We start from the raw sequence: 23805 nt of genomic DNA on the forward strand, positions 1-23805 counted from the left end.
AATAAACGCTTTGGAAACCTGTTTAGAAGCACAAAGACCACAGACCAAGCCCAAATGTGGACCTTGTGGCCCCGTTAAGGATTACAGTCCCCAGACTGAAAGGCATCTTGGGAGATTCTCTTTCAATCCCTCTTTGCACTCCCCTTTTAGAAACAAAAGATTGACCCTCAGAGAGGGCAAAGGACCCTACTTAGTGGCAGAGCTGGGACAAGGACCTAGGATCCTTGCAGGCAAGGCCTTCCCATGGTACCATTCTATCTCTCTATGCAGAGTGAATATTAAGAACAAAGTTGCCCACAACAGCTAGAGAACACGGACCACCAAAATCACTGTCGTATCCTCTCCTCTGTGGTAAGGATGACTTTCATTTGAGTTCTGTCCCATCCCACACCCAGATTCTCATCTATTTTCAAACACGCATTGATGGGTACCTTCATATTGGCTTCCTTTACTCATGGCTAGCCAAACGAAAACTCCTGTCTCTGTAAAGTAAGCCCTTTGAAAAGCATCTAACCCAAGACCAAAAAAATTATTCAGTGGACCTAACCAACCAGGTAATGGCAGGGGAGGGACACACGGGTCAGGGGTGGGGGTGGGCTTGGGGCAAGGAGAGCAAGGCTGGCTCAGGGGAATGGGTCAGTGAAATGCTTTGTCTCAACAGAACAGAATAGATACTGAACTCCCCAAATCAAGTAATTAAAAGGGGAAGTAGTACGAAAAGAGATCCAATTTGGAAGTGGGAGGCCAGAAATCTGGGAGAGCAGAAGCCAAACCACTCTATTAAAGAAAGGACTTTAAATTAAAGAAGGGCTGTAGAGACAGCCTCAAAGGAGGTTGAATCAGGGCATCTGGGGAAGGTGACTTGAAAAGGGCAAACACTGGTGTTCCCAAAGTGAGCACGTCTTGGGCAAGAAGAAGAGTTTCCATGGGGAGGTAACGGAAACTAAAGACAATCCCACTGTGATCTGGAGAAGGATGAGATTTGGAGGCAAGCAGAGTTCAAGAGGAGACTCCCTCCCAAGCACCGTGGAGGATGCAGCTATCCACTCACATGCTGGTCCTGTGGGTAAAACTGTGTTTGAGGTGCTTTGGGTGACACCGAGGTTGAAGAACCCGAGGAGCACTCCCGCTATTCTCCAGTACAGCCCTAATCTGGAGACAACTTGACCCGGGGCAAGAAAACAGGACTCTTTGTTTGGGCCCATCTGAGTAGGACCAATCAACCAGCAGGAGGAGCCGGAAGAGACAAAAGCAGGCAGTAGGGGTAGGAGGAAGAAGGAGGGGACTACCAACCTAGACCCTGCCAATCAGCCTGCTAGGTACCACCGTCTTCTGGGAGGCACGGTCCCCCAGGGGCCCATCTGACCCGCCTGGTCTTGGTGGGAGCCAAGCTAGGACTAACCAGGGCCTGGCCTTTGAGTACATCAGAGGGGTCAGCAACAGGCCCCCTCCCTGTCTTTAGGGGTGGGAGTGGAGATAGGATCATGCTTTCTCAACCCATCCAGGGCCTGGCCCCATGAAACAATGTGCCTGGCGACTGACGGGAGCCTTTTCTGGGAACTTGAACCACGCGGTTCTCTCCTTTTAGAAAAGAGAGAAACTGGGACCCTGTACCCCTCCCCTCCCCCACACTTGGCCAGAACTTCCTCTCCAGACCAGCTGTGAGCCACCTTTGTGACATCATGTGACAACTAAAGGGAACGATGACTTAAGCAGCCGGTTGCTGCACTACCGAGACTCTAGAATTTTGTGGACAGTATTTACTGGGCATCCCCACCCTGACCGAAGGCATTTCTGACCTGAGAGTTCAGGGATATGATCTCAGATAGAAAGTGCTCCTGACCTAGACTAGCTCCATGGCTAGTCAGGGTACCGACCAGACAGATGAAGTCAAGCAGGCCCCATCAGGTGACCGAGAGCCAGCAACAGGGGTCCCAACTAATTCATCCCTGGATCCAAAGTTGGATTCAAGGGAGATTTTGGGGACCCGCAGTGACCAAGCCATAAACCAAGATCCAGGCCCCCAAGACAACCCGCGACCACAGGACCCAAACCAAGGCATCGTCCACGTGGAAGAAAACCACCACCTTCTCGGGCTCTCCTTCCCAAGAAAGCTTTGGATGGTAGCTGAGGACGACGCCTTCACGTCCGTGCACTGGAATGACGAGGGAGACACCGTGATCATTGAAGAGGATCTTTTCCAGAGGGAGATTCTTCAACGGAGAGGCCCAGGGAGAATTTTTGAAACAGACAGCTTGAAGAGTTTTATCCGCCAACTGAATCTCTACGGCTTCAGCAAAATACGTCCAAACGACCCTTCGGTTCACTCTCCAGGGAACAAGAGAATGATGGTAAAGTAGAACGTCCTTCTGTTTCCCATGTTCTCCATCCCTCGAACATCTTCCTAGTAGAGCAAGATGAATGATGCACTGAAAGGGTTTAATTTCTGAGGATAACTTTTTTCACATGAGACTTTATTTATGGAAAGATGAGAAGGTATATTTGCTCCTTTTAAAGGACAGCCCCCTCAGAGGTAATCTGCAGGTGTGACAAAAGACTCTGAGAGGTCAGTTAATGTCAAGGAGATAGATGCACCTTAACCTAGGCATTATGTATGTTGAGTGAGCTCAGGCTCTAGGGAAAAAGGAAACTTGCCAGCAAGTTAAAAAGATCTTTTCTCCCTAGGAAAACAAGACCATTATGATTAGGAATGGGGGGAATGAATATTTGCTTCCAGGATGACTAACAGGATTGATTTCGTTTCAGATGTACCGTAACTCCAACTTTCAGAGAAATAAGCCTCTGCTCATTGAGAACATTCGGAGAAGAGGCAACCTGAGAATTACCACTCAGCCAGGGACCAGCGCAACAACTCCAAAGAGAAAGAAGCAGGTAGAAGCTACGAGGCGCTCCCCACGAATCCATCGCAATGAACCCACCAAAGAAGGTGACAGAAAGGCCCAGAAGGAAAGCCCTAAAGCTCAGGGACCCAGTGACACCTGGTCGTTCGTGTGCTCTGAAAACCAATCTGTGAGCAGTGTAGCTGGACATGCCACAGAAAATCATCACCCAAGTGAGCCAGGCAGCCCAAGTGGGGAGGGCACATCCAGGAATGTTATGTTTGTGCCCCTGGCTACTGCCGGGGGAGACGGTGCAGAGGAACCACCCACCAGCCCCCCAGATTTCCCCGATTATGATTCGGTGATGTCCTTATACAACACCTGTTATTCCATCCTGCTGGCTTCCCTCTCAGTGATGGCTCCACATGAGGTCCCTGATGAGGACGAGCAGCAGGAAGGCTCCTCAGATTACAAGTGTGCACTTTGTGAGCGCTTCAAGGACAATCCAGGTCCCTAAGCTCACAGGTCACTGGTGATAGATAAAAACTACCATTTTATGACCATGATGCAAAACTCTGATGGAGTAAATAAACAATCTTATGAGAATTGTGAGTCAGTGTTCTTTCTAACTTGCGATCCTATACACACCTCACCAGATAAGCCTGAGGAGGCTGGAAATCCAGGCCCCAAACAGGCTTTGGTGCCCGTTGTCCTCTTTCATTTGAAGAACCAGCATTTTCACACATTCAGCCAACGACTGGGGAGCCCAGGAATATCTCCTTCCCTGAGCCTGGCCTGGTGGTCAGGACACAGAACAGCCCGGTTCTTGATTAGGGGTATCACCTTACACTATTCCACTATTGACATATCTCGAAACTGGAGGGTCTTTCCTCATGGGTCCCCCTATGATGCCAGGAAGTTTCTGAATAGCAGCTGAATGTTTCTTGCCCAAGAGCCAGGGGTCTTCCAAGAGGTCCACCTAAAAGTAGGGCCACTTCATTTGCCGAGGGATGTCCGACCACTGCCTGGGGGAAAGCCCATCATGCTCATAGGTAACAACCATTAGAAATTTTCCTAATAAATGACCAAAAAAAGAGAATGAAAGAAAAAAGACTTCCCACAAAATAAACAACACTACCTAGCAATTTTCTGAAAGAGCTGTATTTAGGCTCCTTTCTTTGCACATGAAGTAGCTGTGCGACATGTCTAACACGCATGCTCCATGCGCCAAGGGACTCTTTTACAACAGAGAAAGAGTCATTTGCAAGGACAGACAGGTGCTCTGTTTCCAAGTCTGAGGTCCTCTTCATCAGGAATGAGGCCATCCAGGACTGGTCACTCTCCAGCAATCACTCAGCGCCCGCTCCCAGCCTCTACACAACGTCCCCTGGGTGCTGTGCAAACACTCTGAGTTTGACTAGAACAAAGAGAGGGGAGAACACTAACGAGTCCTCTTAAAACGAATTTCTTTGGTCAATCCAGAAATCAGCTGGAGCAAAATGAGTGGCAATGCCAAGAACTCCCTGGCAGCTTTCCCTTTTTCCTGAAGGTCAAAGTCCTTGAGACTGTCACTGAGCCCAGAGAGGCATCTTGCAAGGAAAGTCCCGCTCCCCGTCCCTGCATCTGAGTGGAGAATCTGTTTATGTGAACAGCACATAGTGGGTAGCGCGCTCCCCTGCGGTGCCAATCCACACCGAACCCGATTTCCACGTCCACCATGTGACGACGAGCTGCTGGGTCACAATTTAGCTGGTCTCTCGGTGACCTTCCTCTGAGGAGCCCACGCTCCTCAGGCCTCCTGCCCCAAGGGGATCAGGTGCTCTGGGAGGTCTACCTGGAAGACATCCTTTCTGCCTTTCCTGGGGATGGGCTCCTGCAGCCACCTGGGGTTTGAAAGCACCGTCAGGAACTTCTGCTTCAGGTTGGTCAGCACGGCTTGATTTTCCAGTTCCACCACCTCATCGGGAGCTAAGTTTTCTGGACCCTGCAAAGTTTCCCCAATGTCAACGAGCCCTGTGCACAAAGGGAGGAGCACAGAGATGTTTTTCCTTCCATAAACCAAGGCCTGCCTGTCAGACAACATGGGTATTCAAAGTTACAGCCACCGGAGACTAAGATGATATTGCCCAATGGACACGGAGTGAAGTGGGTCACTCTGAGTGAGCACTTCTGACGTGCCAAACTCTGTCCAAGGGATTCTGGGAGAAGCTGAGTGAGGGACAATGAGGAGGAGAGGGTCTTGTCCTTAACAACCCCACCAAAATAACGGGCAGATCCCAGCCAGACTGCTGAGGGCAGCAGGTACAGATCACAAGGGCCCCAGCCCCTGCAGGTAACTTACAGGCCATCAGGCCCCCAAGCACTTCACCAGGGGACAGGAGCTGATATGGGGCCTCAACCATTGAGGGATCAGGGGACTTGCCCAGTATGCAGCGGGCACTGGGGGTGGGACAGGCACGTGAAGCCAGGCAGGCAGCCTGAGTCCAGAGGTCGGTCCAACCCGCTCTGTGTGCTGTGCTGCCTCTCAGGGTCTCTCCCACTCGCATGCACGCACAAGCACATACACACAGGCAAACCCCACATGCAGACTTGGACCTGACCCTGCCTCTTGGACCACAAATGGGAACTGAGGCCCAGGATGGAGAAAAGATTCACCCCGGGTCGTGGAACCTCGGCCGGCAGACCCCCAGCCCAGGACCCCTTGCGCCCCCTCTGAAGGTGTGTTGCTGAAAGAAACCACACACCCCACACACAGCAGTTCAAAAGAAAACAAGTCCTGGGGGCGGCCCTGGGAGGTGTCTGAGCGGTGCTCAGCACAGCAGCACTTGCCGGCTATCACTCCACGGCCACACTTTTCCCCTTGCCGGAGCAAGGCCCGAATCTGAGCGGGGGTCCTCCCCAGCCTCTCCACCAGCAGCTCCTTCCAGGCTGCGTCTTCACAGTCCCTGTGAGCAATGTGGATGGCGATGGTTCAGTCCCGGGGGCTGTGCAGCAGGGGATGCCAACGCGTCTCCATGGTCTTGACCCCATTTAAGACAAAACCTGCATAGGGCTGCCGGAAGGAGAGGCAGCTGAACTTCATCTCCCCAGAGCTCCTTGGGCCTCACGTGGCCTGTGGAAATGCAGAACAATGAACATCAACAAACATTGCAGATCAGCACTCCAAGCTCACTGCTACCTGGAGTTTATTTTGGCCAATTGTAAGTAAGGGCTCGATTTTAAAGGGATGAAAATAGGCAGTTTGAATGGAAGGGCAGCTGCAAAAGAGGAAAGGAGGCCGTCTTTGATGGGAATTCTGGGAGCTTTGAGTTAGGTGCCCCTGGCTGGGGAAGACCCCACACTGAAATGGAATAATACAGCCTCAGGGAGGGAACCATGCAGAGCAGCAACTGGGGCTGAGTTTCTAGTCAGTTTCCAATTAAGCTGCAAATTCTCTGAGATGTCACGGAAACCAAAAATTTCCAGAGGAGAGAGTGGTAGGAGCCGGGGTCAAAATCATCCTGGAAATGACTACTGACCAGTAAAGATCCAGTATGCGCCCGTGTCCACGTGTTCAGGCCCGTTCAGCAATGTGGACGGTAGCAGAGACTCCCAGGCTAAGACTGTGCTGTGGAGTGAAGAGGGCAGTCTCTCCCTGCTGAGACCTGGAGGATAATGTGAAAATTAGACGTGACCTTGGATTTGAAGCACCTGCCACATAGTAGGTGGGCACATGCAAAAAGTGGAGAATTTCGGGGCAAATTTGACTTTCTCAGAAACCCCTCCCACAAATGAAGTGGATTTTGTCGTAATAAATTATAACAGCTGCTTTTTGTTGAGCATCTATTACGCGACGGTAGTACGTGTTGGAGAGACGTCAAGGGCTCCCCCACACCTCGTCTTCCTCTCCTCCCTGGACTAATGGGGAAACTGCACTGCCAGTCCTCTTGTGCTCAGGAAGGGTCCTATGAGGACGCTTTGCTGCTGATAGCAGCAGGTGCGTTGTCTGCCACAGCCTTCTCTATAGAAGGCACCACAGGGGTTGTGGATTAATTCTCAAGCTGTGACAACACAGGACACTGACCACGCTGTTTCTCCACCCAGGGACTTAAGCCATGCACTTTAGACCCTTAGAGGTGAGATGCCAGATTCCGTGCCTTCGGGGCCCTGGGCAGGGGTGAAGATGTTCAAAACAGGATCTGCCCCACAGGAGGCTGGCTTCAGGAATTCCTCCTGCCACCTGCTCCCTTAGACCCCTGTGCTACACCCCTCACTCCCCTCAGGACTGTGATGCATCTCTCTTAGGAGGCCAGCAGCCTGCTGCCGAATGACCCTGTAGGGATTGAGGGTGTCCTCCTCCTGGGGCTCAGCCTTGTGCCTCCATCAGCCCTGCTGTCCACTCTGCCCACTCTCTCCCCAACCTGGCCTCCTGGGTCTGCCCAGCGTGGGGCTTTGTCCCGCCTGTCCCCCTATTGACAACCGCTCAGTCCCCGGGGCCGATGTTCTTGTGCACATATCTGACTTTGGAGGTCCCCAGATAAGAATCCTCTTTCAGCGCAGCTGAAGTTCAGGGAGAGCTGGCAGGACATGATGTAGCCTTTTGCTGAGTCTCCTAATGGCTGGTAAGTAATAATCACTGCCATGTGGGTGTGAGCCAAATCACTATGATTATAAGTCATTTTCAAATAATTCCCTATGTAATGCCAAAGGTTTGATTAAGATGATGGCCTGGTCAGGGTCACTATGAGGTTTTGCTTTCTGAGGCTGAGCCAGAGGGAGGAGTGTCTTCTCAGACACTCACAGAGCCAGCTAGGACCTTGGTGTCCCCAAACAGAGAGTTTGAGCAGACGAAAGTTTCTAGCAGATGGCAGGCATGGTCACCAGGATGCTCCCCAGGACCCAGACACCCCTAGACTCAAAGGTGTATTTGGAAAGGAGCCGGGCAGGAGAGGGCTTTGGGTTCCCAGGAGGCAGGCTGTGAAGAGGGTCAGCTCCCAGGAGAGGTGGAAGGAGGAGGACCCTCCAGATCACATCTGAACTCCCCCAGGGGAGGGACGTGGCAGCAGATGCGGCTACAGGTGAGCTGGATCCCCGGACCACATCATGAAGTGGGTGCTCATGGGACAAGTCCCAGGACCAGACCCCTGTGGGGCACTCCAGAATGGAAGCAGGGACCCCGCGTGTCCGTTCTTGGAGGGAACTGACTGGTGTGGGACAGCGCTCGCCCAGGGCAGCCATGGACCACAGGGCTGCAGCAGCCGGGATGCACCAAGTGCCTCACAGGGTGCGTCAGGGAGGCATTTCCAGGGTGCAGCGTCCTCCACAGCAGGCTCTGTGTGGGCACATGACACCGGGTCCCCAGCCAGTCCAGAATAGGGCAGGGCAGAGCACACAGCAGCTCCCCTGCCCATCAGCAGGAAGGTTCTGACATCCTCTCTGATGCCCTGAGCCTGCCCCCTGAGGGGCTTGTGTGAGGCATCTCAGCCATGGTCCTGCTTCTCTAAGAAGCCCCCATTCCCCAGCCGTGGCTGAAGCCTGCTCAGAACTCCAGCCTCCTTGGCAAGTGGCTGACCTCCTCCCTGGCTCTCACCTGCCCTCCTCTGTGGCAAATATCACTGGCCGCTGCCCCAGGGCCCTTCGTGAGCAAGTACGGCGTCCCAGGCCTCTGCCTGTTCTCGGTCCCTGAGCCGGGGCTGGGCACAGGAATAGGGCTGGTCTGATGGCAGATGAAGGGTGTGATGCCAAGGGACAGCCACAAGACAGCATCAGGGGGCAAAGCCATGTCTGCCCAGTACTCAGACGAAGGGGCTGTTCAAAGGGCTCCACAGACACTTAACCAGTGTGCATGCATGAGAGTCTCCAGCCCCGTGGACTCTGTGCATTGGACTGCTGCCCTGCCACGTGCCTGACGTCCAGCCTGCCCGCAGGAGTGAGCCTTCAGGAAAATATCGAGCCCCAAACCAGCTGGGAGAGAAGGGGAGCAGACTGGGCAGGTGACTGGGAGAGCATGGCCCATGCCTGAAAATAGGAGCAGCCTTCAAAGGGCCGCACTTCCAACACCCACGTCCAAGTATAACCTTCTCTATCCTCACACCCTCCGTCCTAGACCCCGCCTCTCTCCAAGGCCCCCATCTCCATGTCAGGAGAAATGGCAACCCGATGAGGCTAGGAGAGGCCCTGTAGGCAGGGTCCAGTGTCAGGCTCTCCTTGCCACCACTGCTTGGCCTCCTTGCAGTCCCTAAATTATGTGGCATGAAGCGTCACACATGAGGTCGCCAGGGAGGACCGCTGGAACCCCTTTGATTGTGGGGGAGACAGCTCAGGCCAGTGCAGGGACAGGGCTTTGCACCCGTGGAAAGCTCAGCTTGAATATGAGCTCTGCTGCTCATAAGCCGAGCGAATCACGTAAACTCTCTGCGCCTCAATTTCTTGATCTGTAGGATGGGCGCAGCACCAGCACAAGCTCAAAGCGTTGGTGTGAGTTTATACACGATGTGACCTTCTTGTAAGATGCCCAAGTTAGCTGGTCAGTAGACGTAGGTCTTGTCACTGTGTGTCTAAGATGTACCTTCCCCCCACCTTGTGACAACTCTCAACCAGGATATGTCTTCTGACCCCTGTGTACACTGATTGAGGTGGCCTTCCTTTCTGGCTGAAAATCTGCTATTGAGGATGGTCCATCTGACATGTCAGAACCGGGCAAACATGCTATAACTTGCTCTAGAGGCGGCCGGGGGCATGGTCAGCACTCCTGGGCTGGGACAGAGAGAAGACACTGGGCTGTGGGAGTTGGCCCTGGGGGAGGCATCAAGACCTCCTCCAGGCCCACCTTCTGCTCGAAACTCTGCACCCCAAAGTTCTGCGAGGGAGGGTCCTCCTGGTGGATGGATGCCCTGAATGCTGAAAGGAACGCATTACCTCGGGCCTGCCCCCAGCTCCCATCTGCACGGTTTCTTGGAGCCCTGGAGCCACCTTCCCAATTCTCCCCCAAAGCACAGCACGAACTTGGAGGGTCTGCCCTCCACATGGTCATTTTGAAACCATTGTGCTCACACAAGCTCTTTCAAGGTGTGAAACATTTTGAGCTCCTAATTGCCAGCCCTAAACTTCCTTTTGCTGTGATGTTTCCAATTTCCTTTTCTGTGTTTCCTCCTAGAAAGCAGCCAGAAAAGGGACGACGTCCCCAGGACAGGAGTATGTGCACATGATGCTCTGGAAGCTGCCGCCAATGCTTTGGGTAAGACCCTCAAAAGTTAGTCAGCCTGGCTGTGCCTTTTCCCCGCTTGACCCAAGTGATCTGCAGGCTTGCAATGTCGCTTGAAAGACCTAAAAACCCTCAGCATGTCAATGACCTCTGAGAATCTGGGAGGAAAATGGGCGGAAGACCGGTGACACTGGGTGTCAGGTAGACGGGTGCAAGACACGATTATCTACTGTTTACATGTTTGAGATTTTCTGGAATACAAAGCTTTTATCATAAATATGCCATTCCATTTGATATCCTAGCTAAAATGGACCATTAAAAATGACCAAATGGATCCACAGAAAAAATGGAAAACCAAAGTAGTATGATAGAAACTGAAACTGTATTTAAGCTCAAGCCGCCCTCAAGCATTCCAGGACGGGGCAGTTTTGGAGGCCAGTTCTACCAAACGGTCAGGGAGAACTCGTTATCATTTATGTCAACTCTTTCAAACCATAGAAAATACGAGCAATTGTTCAACTCATTTTCCCAAGCAAATTCCCCTTGATTTAAACACTGGAGGAGGACCCCACCATGAAAAGAACACTTAGGACAAAATCACTCACATAGCAGCAGCTATTCTAAATAAATGAATAGCATATTCAACATAGTGGAGAATTAAATGGACAAACAGGCTGTGTCCAATGAATGAAAATATGATTTAACAGTAGAAAACACTTTCAACTGTAATTCCCTACAAATTAGCAGGGATAAGAAGGAGAAAACCTTTGATCCCATCAATGGGTACAGAAAAATCCTTTGAATGAAATTCAACACAAGTGCATGGAAAAAACTTCCAGCAGAAGAAGATTAGAAGGGGAATTCGCTTTCCTGAAAGCAACAGAAAACACGCTGAAGTGTGCAATGCTGGAAGCACTCTTGTCAGAGACAAGTCACAGATACATGATATCACCTCTCCTTTCTGAAGCCACGCTGGAACACAAAGCCAGAGCCATGGGTGTCCAAATAAGTGTCAGGTATGAGCATCGAAAAGAAAGAGTTTCTATTGGGTGTGAGAAGATCATCACCTTTCTAGAAAATTGAGAGGAATGGGAACATTGAATATTCAAGCGAAAAACAGACTTCAGAAAAAGAGTGGATGGCAGATCACGACTATAGGAAAATCAAGAGCCTTGCCACAACACAGCAAAAACTATTTAGAATGTGCAGTAACAGAAAAACTCCATTCACGACACCAACAAAATCCAAAATTTAACTAAGAAGCCAAACGAAAACACACAAGATCTTTATGAACTCAGTGATACAAGTTTACTGATCAATTCAGGTAGACGAAGTCCTCCCAGAGGGAGCAGTATGCTATGTTCCTCGAGGACAGAACAGCGCAAAGTTGTCAGTTCTGCTTGAAAGGCTGTAGGGACCAAGATGACAATCAAGCTCGGACTTCTGTCTTCCACTCCCAAAATCAACCCTGGGAAGCCACAGAATGGAGAATGAAAGTAAACACACACACACACACACAAAATAACTACACACCTGTTAGAATAGTGAGAATCTGCTACACCGACAACACCAAATGCTGTCGAGGAAGTGCGGCAGCAGGAACTCCTATCCATTGCTCAGGGGAATGTAAAATGGTACAGCCACTTTGGGAGATGGTTTGGCAGTTACAAAACCCAACATACGTATTCTCACTATATGATCCAGCAAACATATGCGTATTTACCCAAAAGAGGTGAAAATGTATGTCCACACAAAACCCTGCACACAGATATTTAGGGAAGCTTTGCCAATAGTTGTCAAAACTTGGAAGCAACCAAGATGTCCTTCAGTAGGTGAATGGGTAAATAATTTGTGGTACATCCAGAGAATGGAATATGATTCAGTGCAAAAAAGAAGTGAGCTGCCAAGCCATGGAAAGACATGGAAGAACCTTAAGGGCATAGCGCCAAGTGGACAAAGCCAATCTGAAAAGGCTCCATACTGTGTGAGTCCAACTATACGAACATCCTGGAAAAGGCAATCAATGAAGACGGTCAAAAGAACAGCAGTTGCCAGAGGTTGTGAGGGGAGGGCGCAACAGGCAGAGCACAGGGGACTTTTAGGCCCGTGAAACTTCTCTGGATGACACTCTAATGATGGACACATGTCATTACACATTTGCCCAAACTCACAGAATGCACAACACCAAGTGTGAACCCTAATGTAACTGATGGGCATTGGGGGATACGATGTGTCGATATAGGTTCATCGATGATAACAAACGTCCCAGTCTGGTGGGAGATGTCGATAATGGGGGAGGTGATGCATGTGAGGGGGCAGGGTGTAAGTAAGTGGGAAATCTCTGTACCTTCCTTCTTATTTGTCTGGGCACCTAAGAGGCTCTAAAAAAGAATAAAGCCTTCAAAAACAACACACAATATGAATGACATCTAAACAACAGAACAGGAGAAAGCCCTGGGGGAGACTGAAGACTGTGGTGAGCTGGTGCTTGTGTTTGGGTGGGGGCGTGGGCAGTGGCAGTCAAGTTGGGAAGGGCTGTAGGCTGGAAAGATGCAGATGACGGGATGGGTAGGAGGAAAGGTTTCAAACTTCTGCTCCTGCTTCACTGCACACATCTGAAGCAGGCCCTCAGGACACACAGGCCAGTGGCCCTGGGGCAAAACCAGGACGGCGGGAAAGATGGGTTGATTAAGGCATTTGAGGCCGGAGTCTGTGCTAATAACGACCTGAAACCATCTTAGCACGTGAGGACTGGCCTTTCAAAAGATTCTCATTTTAATAGAATTTAAAGAATAGACAAGAAACGGAATAGGCAGTATCAGAGCGAATCACATAAAGAGAAGGTTTTCTTTCACGAAATAAGCATACACACGTATAGTCTACATATAGCTATAAAGACCTAATAGGAACATACGTGCATATACATGTGCATAGCTGCATACTCCTGTGATATGTACAAACAGGTGTCTAGAAGCACATACCAGCTACAAATGTGTTCTAGATGTAGATACAGGGCTCCCGCAGTGGGCAGACATGTACAATGTATCTCTTACTAGGAAGGAGGATAAATGAGTGAAAATCCCTGCACTGAGCACGCAATAGGAGGTCACCATAAACCCGGAGGAGCATCCCGAAGCCCCCGCCGCTGCTCAGCCTCGTCAGCACAAACGCAATCCCGAAAAGAAATGGTTCGCAGAGTCCGGCTGGCTGGTGTCGAGACCCCACGGGAAGGGGGCTTCTCCCGTGAACCCCTCGGCCCTGGGCGCCGCAGCCCCCAACCAGCCCTTCCCCGGGACGGCAGCCCTTCTCAGCCAGGGTGGACGAGGACCCTCCCAAGGGAGGCCGGAGAGCTGCCCCCGCCCCAGAGCACAGGCCCACAGAAGCCCCGCGCCCCTCCTGTGCGCTCTGGGGGACCCCAGGCAGGGCTGTCAGCCGAGGGCTCCCCGCCCCCTCTGCAGACAACCACGGGTCAGAGCCTGGGGGTGAGGGGTGCAGACACACGGGGCAGGGCGGGGCTGCGGCCCAGGGCGGGCGAGAGTCAAGGAGAGCAGCAGAAGGCTGGCCAAGAGATCCCCAGACGCCGCTCTGCCCCTGCCATCAGCCCTGGGAGACCCCTGGCCACGGTGTTCGGATGTGACGTGTACCCCGGCTTCCGCCTCGGATCGGGGGTCGCTGAGAGCCTCACTGAGGGAGGCCAGATCCGGGGAAGCAGAAGGAAGGAGCCGAGGCTCAGCCAGGTGCCCAGGGAGCCCCGGGAGGGAGGACTCCGGGCCCACGGCGTCCACCTCTGCCCCTGCTGTCAGCCCTGAGGGACGCTGGGGGACGGGAGGTGGTCCTGCTGAGCCCCCGCCCCCCTCCTCAGAGGAGCCTGCTGGGGAGGGCCCGGGGGAGGGAGCGGACTTGGGGCAGAGGCGGAGCCAGGCCCTGCTGGGGGTTGAGGAAGGAGCAGAGGGTGGCCAAGGACCCCAGGGACTCCCTCCCAGCCCCTGCCCTCAGCATTGAGCGTCCCCTGGCTTAGTGGCCTGAGGTGACCCCCACAGATTCCCCGGGGGTCTCAGAGCAGTGAGGGCTTTGGGTCCACAGAGGGAGGATCCAGGGACCTGCCAGGGCTCAGGCTGAAGACCCTGAGGGAAGACAGAAGGGATGCCGCAGAAAGACGCCCCTGCCGTCAGCACCAGGAGGCCCCGGGGCGCCATTACCAGAGGCGGCCTTTCCCGCCTTCCGCATCCGGGTGTCCGAGAGACTGGGGACTGGGTCAGAGAGCAGCGCCTGAGGGGCCAGAGGGGGGCGCCCAGGGCCTGCTGGAGTCCCGGGGAGACGCCAAGAGAGGGCTGAGGACCCTGGACCCCAGGACAGAGAGGGAGCCTGTGGCCCTGCGCTCGGGCTTGGGAGGCCCCAGAGAGGGCCACCTCAGGAGGCGTGTCCAGCCTTCTGCCTCCGGAGTCTTCGGGAGGTGAGGACTGTGACTTCAGGTCAGCTGAGGGTGGGGTCCCCGGACCCCGAGGGAGGACTGAGCACACCCCCAGCCCAGACATAGGCGACCCCAGCAGAAATCTGCCCCTGTGGTCAGTCCTGCGAGGCCAGGCAGGATGTCAGGAGGGGCGGCCTGTCCACTTCCTGCTCAGCGTCTCAGTGGCATCGTGGCCTTGGCCTGCAGGATGCTACTTCGGGTTAGCAGAAGGGAAGGTTCCAGGCCTGGCCAGGAGTAACTAGGAATACCTTGAGGACAATGAGGGGACTCCCACCCCAGGCAGAGGGGGCCCACTGAAATCGGCCCTGCCCCTGTCACCCCTGAAGACCCCAGGCAGGGGTGGCAGCAGGTGGTGCAGCCCACTCACCTCTGCCTCGAGCTCTGCCAGGTGAGGCCTTGTTCTGTGGGGCGTCGGCGGGTCAGCAGAGGGAGCCACATCTGGTCAGCAGAGGAAGGGGTCCCGGATCTGCCCGGACTCCAGACAAGGAGCCTTTGGGAGGAACGGAGGGCATGGAGGTTCCCCCCACCCCAGAAGAGAAGGGACCTCACAGAGGCCAGCTTCCCCTGTTCTCGGCCCAGGGAGGCCCCGGGCAGGGAGGGCTGGACGTGGCCTGCTCCGACTTCCATCATATGGTTGTGGATGGGGGATGTCAGGGAGGTGAGGTCTTGGTCTGAGGGGCACAACAGGTCAGCCGAGGGCAGAGTCCCAGGATCTGCCTGGTGTCAGGGTGAGGACCCTTCCTGAGGACTGAAGGTACCCCCTACCTCAGCAAAGAAAGGACGGCACAGAATCTGGCTGTCCCCTGTTCTCAGCCCTGGAAGGAACAGTCAGCGGTGGTCCCACATGGCATGCTCACTTCTAGCCTGGGCAGGAAGGTGGGGGGCCCTCAGGAGGAGAGGGCCTGGTCTAAGGGGGAGACGTCAGCTGTCCCAGACGGGGGGCCAGGAGGAAAGACGAATAACCTACAGGAGTACTGGGGGAAGTCCCACCCCAGGCTACAGGGCTGGTCCCTGCTGCCAGCCTTTTGGGATGGCGGCGGTGGGGGCAGGCGGGTGGGCGTGGATGTGCAATCTCCTCCGGTTTCTCTCAGAGGTTCAGGGAGGTGAGGACCTTGGTCTGCGAGGACGACATCAGGTCATCTGAGGAAGCACATCTGCTCAGCTGACACACATTCCAGGAGTCAAGGTGAGGACCCCGAGGGAGGAGTGAGGGTACCCCCATCGCCAGGACAAAGTGGGACCCCATGGAAATCTGGCCTGGCCCTACTGTCAGCCCTGGCACCCCCGGCAGGGCCTGTCTGGCTGAGCCCCTCCTCATTTCCAGGTCGGTGTCTCGGGAAGGGGGCAAGGGCCTCGATGTGAGGGTCTGGACTCAGGTCAGCAGAGGCAGGATCCCAGGCCCTGGCCGGGGTCATGGTGAGGGTTTGGGGACCCCCCCACACACCGGGACACGTGCAGCCCAGGCCAGCCCTATCCTGCTGTCTGCCGTGGGGACACCCGGGATCGGTGGGTGGATTCAGTCCCCCTCACTTCCCCTTCCGGTGTCTTCGGGAATCCAGGCCTTGGCCGAAGGAGGGTGGCCTCAGGTCAACAGAGGAGTTGACCCAGGCCCTGCAGGGTGTCGAGGTGAAGACTGAGTGGACCACCCGTCCCAGGACAGATGGAACCCACAGAGTTGGGTCTCACTTCTTGTCCCTTGGTGCCTCCTGTTAGCCCCTCTGCAACTGTGGCCAGATGTGGGCCCCCTCGCTTCCTTCTACTCAGTCTTAGTGGTGCATGGTCTTGTTCTGAGAGGTCTGCCTCAGGGCAGCAGCACGGTGGGGCCCAGGACCAGCCAGGGGAAAGGTGAGGACCCTGAGTGAGCTCAGAGGGGACCGCCCACCCCAGAACACTGGCGACCTCACAGAGTCCAGCCCAGCCCTCCTGTCAGACCCCACAGATCTGGAGCCCACCCCACCCCAGCCCACAGTCAGCCCCAGAACCTCGGGCTGTGCTGGGTGCTCCCTGAGGGGCCGACCCACTTCTTCCTTCAGATCCCTAGGACACAGGCCGCCCTGGACAACAGAGCCCTGTGAAGCCGAGAGCGCCCCTAAGAGGAGGCCCGTAAGTCACCTCTGTCAGAGCCGCCAAGGGTGTGTTTCTCACCTAAGGCTGCTCACACTCCCTCTCCCCCCAGGCCCGTGGGTCCCCATTGGTCTCCTCCTGCCCACGCTCCTGTCGGCTGCCCTGACAGGAGTCATCATGCCTCGTGCTCCAAAGCGACGGCGCTACATGCTTGAGGAAGGCCTTCAGTCCCAAAGCGAGACGCAGGGCCCAGTGGGTGCACTGCTTCCTGTGGCTGTGGAAGAGGATACTTCTTCGTCCTCCACCTGCTCCTCCTCTTTTCCCTCCTCTTTCCCCTCCTCCTCCTCTTCCTCTTGCTATCCTCTCTTGTTGAGCACACCAGAGGAGGTTGATGATGTCGCTGGGGCCCCGAGTCCTCCCCAGAGCCCTCAGAGTGCCCGCCCCTCCCCCACTGCCATGGCCTCCCCTCCACTGAGCCAGTCTGAAGACGACAGCTCCAGCAGCCGAGGAGAGGAGGGTCCGAGCACCTCGCAGGCCCAGCCAGACACTGCGTCCTTTCCCAGAAATGTGATTGATGGCAAGGTGGCTGAGCTGGTGGAGTTCCTGCTTGTCAAGTATCGCACAAAGGAGCCGACCACAAAGGCGGAGATGCTGAATACGGTCCTCAGAGATCACCAGGACCACTTCCCTGTGATCTTCAGTGAAGCCTCTGAGTGCATGCAGCTCGTCTTTGGCGTTGACGTGAAGGAAGTGGACCCCAGCGACCACGCCTATGTCCTGGTCACCACCCTGGGCCTCACCTACGATGGGATGCTGAGCGATGAGCAGAGCATGCCCAATACCGGCCTCCTGGTGATGCTCCTGGGCGTCATCCTCCTGCAGGGCGACTGTGCCCCTGAGGAGGACGTCTGGGAAGCACTGAGTGTCATGGGGGTGCGTGCCGGGAGGGAGCACTTCATCTACGGGGAGCCCAGGGAGCTTATCACTAAAGTTTGGGTGCAGGAGCAGTACGTGGAGTACCGGCAGGTGCCCAGCAGCGATCCTGCTCGCTACGAGTTCCTGTGGGGTCCCAGGGCCCACGCTGAAACCAGCAAGATGAGTGTCCTGGAGTTTTTGGCCAGTGCCATTGGGGGTGACCCCAGGTCCTTCCCAGTGTCGTATGAGGAAGCTTTGAGAGATCAGGAAGAGAGAGTTCAGGCCAGAATTGCCAGCACGGATAACGCTACTGACACGGCCAGTGCAAGTTGTAGTACCGTGCCCAGTAGCTCCTCCTGCCCTGAGTGAAGTCTAAAGCAGATTCTTCACTCTGTGTTTTAGGAAGGCAGTCAATGATCTAAGCAGTGGAGGGCCAGGCTGGGGCTGAGGGTATTATAGGGCATAACAGCTTTGTGTTCCTGTTCCATAGGGGTGACTTTGAAATGTATCATCTTCTTTTTCTTTCTGTTTTTCTTCTTCTTTGTGGTGAGGAAGATTGGCCCTGAACTAACATCTGTTGGCAATCTTCCTCTTTTTGCTTGAGGAAGATTGTCCCTTAGCTAAGATCTATGCCAGTCTTCCTCTATCTTTTGTATGTGGGACGCCACCACAGCATGGCTTGATTAGCAGCACATAGGTCTGTGCCAGGGATCCAAACCCATGAAAACTGGGCCACCAAAGTGGAGGGCACTAACTGAACCGCTACACCACCCGGCGGGCCCCTCTTCTTTTATTTTTTACATTTTAAAATGTTGTTACTTTCAATTGAACATGTGTTAGCTTCCAAATCTAAGTTTATGAATGACATTGGTCACACATTTATTGCTATTTATCCAGTTTAAAAGAAAGTTTTGCCATTTTGTGAAAAAATAAAAGAGGAATACCTTCTGTTTTATTTCTTCTGTAACAAGATAACTTGACATTGGAATAGGAATTTCACTGGAAATGTGAAAGAACTTAGCAGTAAAAGAGAAAAAAATTAAATGGTTCCTTTTTGAATTATCATTTTTAGACTATCATTGTGTAAAATGAAGAGATATATACCAAGATTTTCTTAACTTATCCAAGAATGTAGAAGAAATTAAATAGCAGCAAATCAACTCTCTGCTCACTGGCTCATTTTGTCCCCAGACATTTGCTGAGCCTCTGCTCTCTGGTGGCTCTGTGTCAGCTGTGGGGACACGAGGGTAAGCAGGGGCCCCTCACAACCATAGAATGAGAGTCTAGGAGCCGCAGTCCTAGAAGGAAAATGGTGAGGTGTCCCCTCCAGGACAAGTCAAAGAAGGTGGGAGGTGGTGCGGCCCGAGGAGAGCACGCTCACGTGTAAACGCCCCGAGCCAGGGCAGTGTGGGGCTTCGGGAAACTGTGATTCCTTCTGTGGGAGTTGGTTGTCATGAAGCTTGGTGGTGGCAATGGCCAGACTCACAGTGTGTCTTAGGGCTGAGGGGCAAGTCTGAACTGGAAAATTTCTCTGAAGAGTTTCTTAGGGATCACAGGTAACCAGAGAGAAATCTCCACCTGGGCAGGAAGGGAAGGTGTCCTGGGCTCTTGTCGCATTGCCGTTGAACACAGTGAAGAACGTGGTGTTTGACAGCCATCATCTCCAAGGATTTCCTGAGAAATACGGTGACATTCCTTTGAAGTGTTTCCCAGAAGTCAGTGGCCTGGCACTCCTCTCCCAGGCCTGGGAGAACCAGAGCCCACAGCATAAATTAGGTGTTAATCTTAATTGAGTTTAATTGGCCAATTGTAATCAAGGGCTAGATTTTGGTGGGGTGAAATGAAAGGAAGTAGAGGTCTGGATGAAGAGCAGCTTGGAGGGAGGCAAGGAGTCGGTCCTTGACTCTGTTTCTAGGAGCTCTGTGTTCCATCCAGCTGGGAAGACTCCCCCACCCCCGAATTTTCACATATATCCTCTAGCTGGGAAGATTTACTGAGTTTTATTTATGAAACATCCTTTTTGGCTGATTAGCTCTTCCATGTCCTCTTAAGCTACATATTCTCTGATATGACCTGGATAACAAACAAGCAAAATTCCAGAGGAGAGAGTGGAAAATCTGGGATCAAAACAATGCTAGAGGGGCTGGCCCGGTGGCATAGTGGTTAAGCTCGCACACTCTGCTTCTGCGGCCCAGGATTCCCAGCTTTGGATCCTGGGTGCGGACCTATGGACCACTCATCAAGCTATGCTGTGGCAGCATCCCACATACAACATAGAGGATGATGGGCACAGATGTTAGCTCAGGGCCAATCTTCCTCAGTAAAAAGAAAAACAATCCTAGAAATAAGTGCCAGTCCTCAAAGATCCCATATATACCAGGCACTGTGCCAGATGTTTTCCACACATCCCATCCATTCCTGCAGTCCTACAAGACAGGGCTCACCAACCCACTGCCTTCAAGGGGAAGAGCCAGAGACTCACAGCACTTGCTAACTTTCCCAGGATCACATGGCTAGTAAGCGACAGACAGATTAGACCCCTGTCCAGATTCATCTAGAGCCATGCTGTTCCCACCCATCCCAGCCTCTGGCCCGCCTTCTGACTCATCATTCATTTCTCTTCTCAGTTATCCATGATGTCTCTCAGGTGACAAAATTAGGACCCTGAGGCCCGGTTAGTGAAAACAGGCCTAAAGAAGGAAGGCAACAATGAGAATCAAATACAATTTGGGGATTGTCCGAGGCTTGTTGAGAGCTGACTCCAGGTCTCGCCATTTTTGTCCAGTCCCAGCTCTTTCTGGTGTGACAGCACCCTTCCTCTGGTCTTCCCCCGTGTGTCCTCCCATCCAACTCTGGAACCTGTTGGCTGACGTACTCGTCACTGCTGCCTCCTCTGGAGGCTGCACAGAACCTCCTGTCCTCCCCGTGACACAGAGCATTCCTACTCCCCGCAGGGGTCCCCGTGCCCTCCCACAGCTCACCCTCGATCCCGGAGAGCCACAGCCGCTTTCATGGAAAAGGTTACTCTGGACTGTGACGTTTAGACACCTGGTCATCCCTCCCTGGGAGCCTTCGACACACTTGCTGTTTGCCAAATGGGCTGTGTGTAGAGTCTGATGGTGCCTATAATCTACTGGGGCCTGGGATACAACCCTGAAGTTACATAGAGGGTTTGAGAAGCCATCCTGGTGTTTGCAGTAGGACTTTAACAGGCTCCTTATTTGATGCTGGGAACTGAACACATACACAGATGACAGAGCTGATTAAAGTGGTCAGAAGTTAACGCCTCATCACAAGCAGTAGATGAGGAGGAATCATCCACTGAAGCCGAATTCCTATGAACCCTGGAATCCTCCTAGGAGGTGAGAAATGGTTCCCTTGTGAACGTGTTAGGTCAAATTTACAAAGAAAAAACAACCATTCTCCCACTGTCTCTGGTCTGGTACCTGCCACACAGGAAAGTCCTGGCTTTCAGTGAGCCTGAGGTCACGCTGTTCAGGGAAGTTCAGTCCTGTGGAGGGTAGCCGAGACTCACAGGCTAAGATTTCACCCCTGCATCAGAAGGAAGCCTACTGAGATTATAGACGGTATTGCAAAGGGAGTGCAGAAAAGTGCCATAGAGCGAAGAAGGCGACCCTACCTGCTGAGATTGACAGGATCCTCTTACAATGAGATGTGGTTCTGTATTTGAGAGCATCTGTTGCATAGTAGGCACTTAACACTTCAGAGAATTTGAAGGCAAATGTAACCTCAGAAACTCCTCCACACAATGAGCATGGTTGTTGTCATAACAAGTTATAATGGTTGCTTTATGTTGGGCACCTACTATGTAACATGGCGTCCTGTAGAGTGCTCACCCATATCTTGTCTAGCTGTCTTTCCTGGACACAGGAGACACTACATTGCCAGGCCACTTGTAGTTACAGAGGGTCATGTGACGACCCTTTGCCAGGAAGACCTGAGCGGAAACATTGTTTGTCACCTCCAGGCATTTGAGAGCCAGTATGCCGGTTCCATGCTCTCTCCCTCGAATCACCAGTAAACATAGTGACCCCGTACTGAGATGGTGGAACCACAGGATGGAAGCAGCCTGGATCCCTGGGTCACCTAGAGGGGAAGGCCCCTCGCAAACCATGTCAGAATTTATGTGCACAACAAATACACTTTCCTGTGTTAGCCTTTCAAATGTCAGGGTTGGTCTGTTGTATCAACTAGCAGTTGCTTTGACACAGCTACTTTTCTATTGTGAGCTTTATATAAATCTATTAATTGCAAAGGTAGTAGTGAATGTGTTCCTATTGCTAAAAATTCTAAAAATACAGATAAATCACAGCATTCCCTTTTCAAAGTTTCTCCACAATCCAGCCTCCTGCTCAGAGGTCACCACAGTTAAAAGTCTAGTGTGTGTTATTTTAAAGCCATCCATGGTCTTTTCCATAGATAGATAGATATGCTATGAAAACATATTGTTTTATTCCACGTCCATAGGGTCTGATATGCATATTGATCTGCCTCTCGCCTCTGTCACTTGATAGAAAGGATGGAGGGTCTTCCCCTGGCTGCACATGCAGATCAACTTCACTTTTGAAACTGCTCCCTGGAAGCTAAAGTATGTATGTACCAGAACCAATTACATAATTTCTTCCTGACAGAGGGCTGTTTTCCCTTTGTTGTATGATTAATGAAATGAAATCAACAACTTTGAATAGGAATTCTTGGGTAGACGTGAATGTTTGCTAAGAAGATAAGCATACTAACATAGACATTGCTTAGAGTGGAAAGGACGTGACTAGTTTAATATTTTACCAAAACTTCTCAAATTTTACTCCCAAAATGCTGCACTGATTTGTATTCTCATAAAAATCACAAGTGATTTAACATTCTGAAATGTCAATAAGCCATTTTCCCTTTACTTTGAGAAGGAAGGATTTGGTCAGAATGACCAGGAGCCAGGGATGGGGACCAGACAGGACACCCTCAGCTAGTGAGGGGCATTGAGAGCATCCCATGGAGAGCGAGTGCCAGAGTCCAGGAGAGAGACCAAGTACAAAACCAAGTCCAGGGAGCCCCGGTCAGGCTGGCAGTCATGGCCCTGTGTCCAGAGTTCAGTGTAGGGGGAAAGGGACCTGAAGGAGAGAAGGTGGGGAGAGGGAGGGGTTCAGGACAAGGAACACGAGTAGGCTGGGGAAGTCTCTGAATCATCCTCATCAGCTGGAGGTTACAGAGTGGTCTGAGTGGGCAGGTCTACTGGATGAATGGGCCAGCGGCACCCAGACCCCCCACTAACTTAGAGTCCCCCTACCTCTCTCAGGAAGAGTACCCCTGGCTCCCTGCATCATTCGGGTGAGCTTCATCTCTTGACTACTCGAGTGGTCCAGAGCACTCTTGCCAGGGTCCCAGGGCAGGGAGCTGTCATGAAGCCTGCTGGGGGCTGGGGACTTTCCCCGTGGGTGCAGTGCAGCCATACATAGAGGTTGGGGCTTTGTGAGTGAGTGGGGTTGGTGACTGAGGACCGAAAGCTGAGAGAGGCCAGGAATAACCATGAGCAGTGGAAGGGAGGGTGCAGCTGCAAGGAGGGTGAAATTGGAAAGGGCAAGCGGGGGACTCATCACCTCAGACTCTGCAGATGAAGGGCTGGGTGTGGACAGGTGTTAAAAAACTGTCCAGATGGTGCCCCTGGCTCAGACTGCCTCCTGGGGTTTCTGAGTTCTCGGCACACCAGGGGCAGGTGTCCTGTGGCTATGACTGCGGCCCTACATTGCCACCAGGTACTGTCTGTGATGGAGGACTGGCCCCAGGTGCAGACGTTTGCAGGGTGGATGGAAAACCCGTGGAGGTGGCACCCTTCCTCGTTAAACTGATGGGGACGTGTGCAGGGCAATGCAGGAAGCACTGTGGACCATCCTGTTGAGAGCATCCCCACCTCTAAGATGGTGTTTGGGCCTGGGGAGGACACGTCCATAAGGACACTCCCAGTAAGCATTTCCCGTGGGAATTCTGAAGTTACGTGAGCAGTTGCACACTTTGTGCTCATTCCATGGAGGCAGGAGGCTCAGGCAAGGAGCAGGCTGCACGTTGTAAATCAGCAAATGGGACCCTCCAGTAATTATTCCTCTGGTTGGTGGGTTTCTGGTTGAGTACAGGCATATATGTACATTCCATCTCGAGTTACTTTTGACACTCTGCTCCTGGCATCCTTGTCAAGGCTGAGCATACATCCACCAACACGCAGACACGTACTTCCTCGAGCCTTGGTTTGGGCAGCTGGCAGCTCTGCAGGCACTAAAGTTGCTCAGGACAAATGGAGCAAGGGGCTGGAGGCAACCTTGGGC

General features: G+C 52.9%; 2 protein-coding genes and 1 pseudogene across 2 annotated transcripts; 2 read left to right on the forward strand and 1 right to left on the reverse strand.

The window, feature by feature from the left end:
* The first annotated feature begins 1856 nt into the window (after positions 1 to 1856).
* On the forward strand, positions 1857 to 3357 carry LOC106834950 (heat shock transcription factor, X-linked member 3). The gene is made up of 2 exons (XM_014846979.3): positions 1857 to 2351; positions 2767 to 3357. The coding sequence occupies exons 1-2, from the start codon at positions 1857 to 1859 to the stop codon at positions 3355 to 3357; spliced, it is 1086 nt and encodes a 361-aa protein (XP_014702465.2).
* A 1272-nt stretch (positions 3358 to 4629) lies between these two features.
* On the reverse strand, positions 4630 to 5922 carry LOC123282406 (protein EOLA1-like; annotated as a pseudogene).
* A 10813-nt stretch (positions 5923 to 16735) lies between these two features.
* LOC139042804 (melanoma-associated antigen 10-like) lies at positions 16736 to 17842 on the forward strand. Its single transcript, XM_070503291.1, has one exon. It carries the CDS (start codon positions 16736 to 16738, stop codon positions 17840 to 17842), a length of 1107 nt encoding a protein of 368 aa, XP_070359392.1.
* The last annotated feature ends 5963 nt before the right edge of the window (positions 17843 to 23805 follow it).

Source organism: Equus asinus, chromosome X, assembly GCF_041296235.1.
Source record: "Equus asinus isolate D_3611 breed Donkey chromosome X, EquAss-T2T_v2, whole genome shotgun sequence".
Classification (NCBI taxonomy): Eukaryota; Metazoa; Chordata; class Mammalia; order Perissodactyla; family Equidae; genus Equus; species Equus asinus.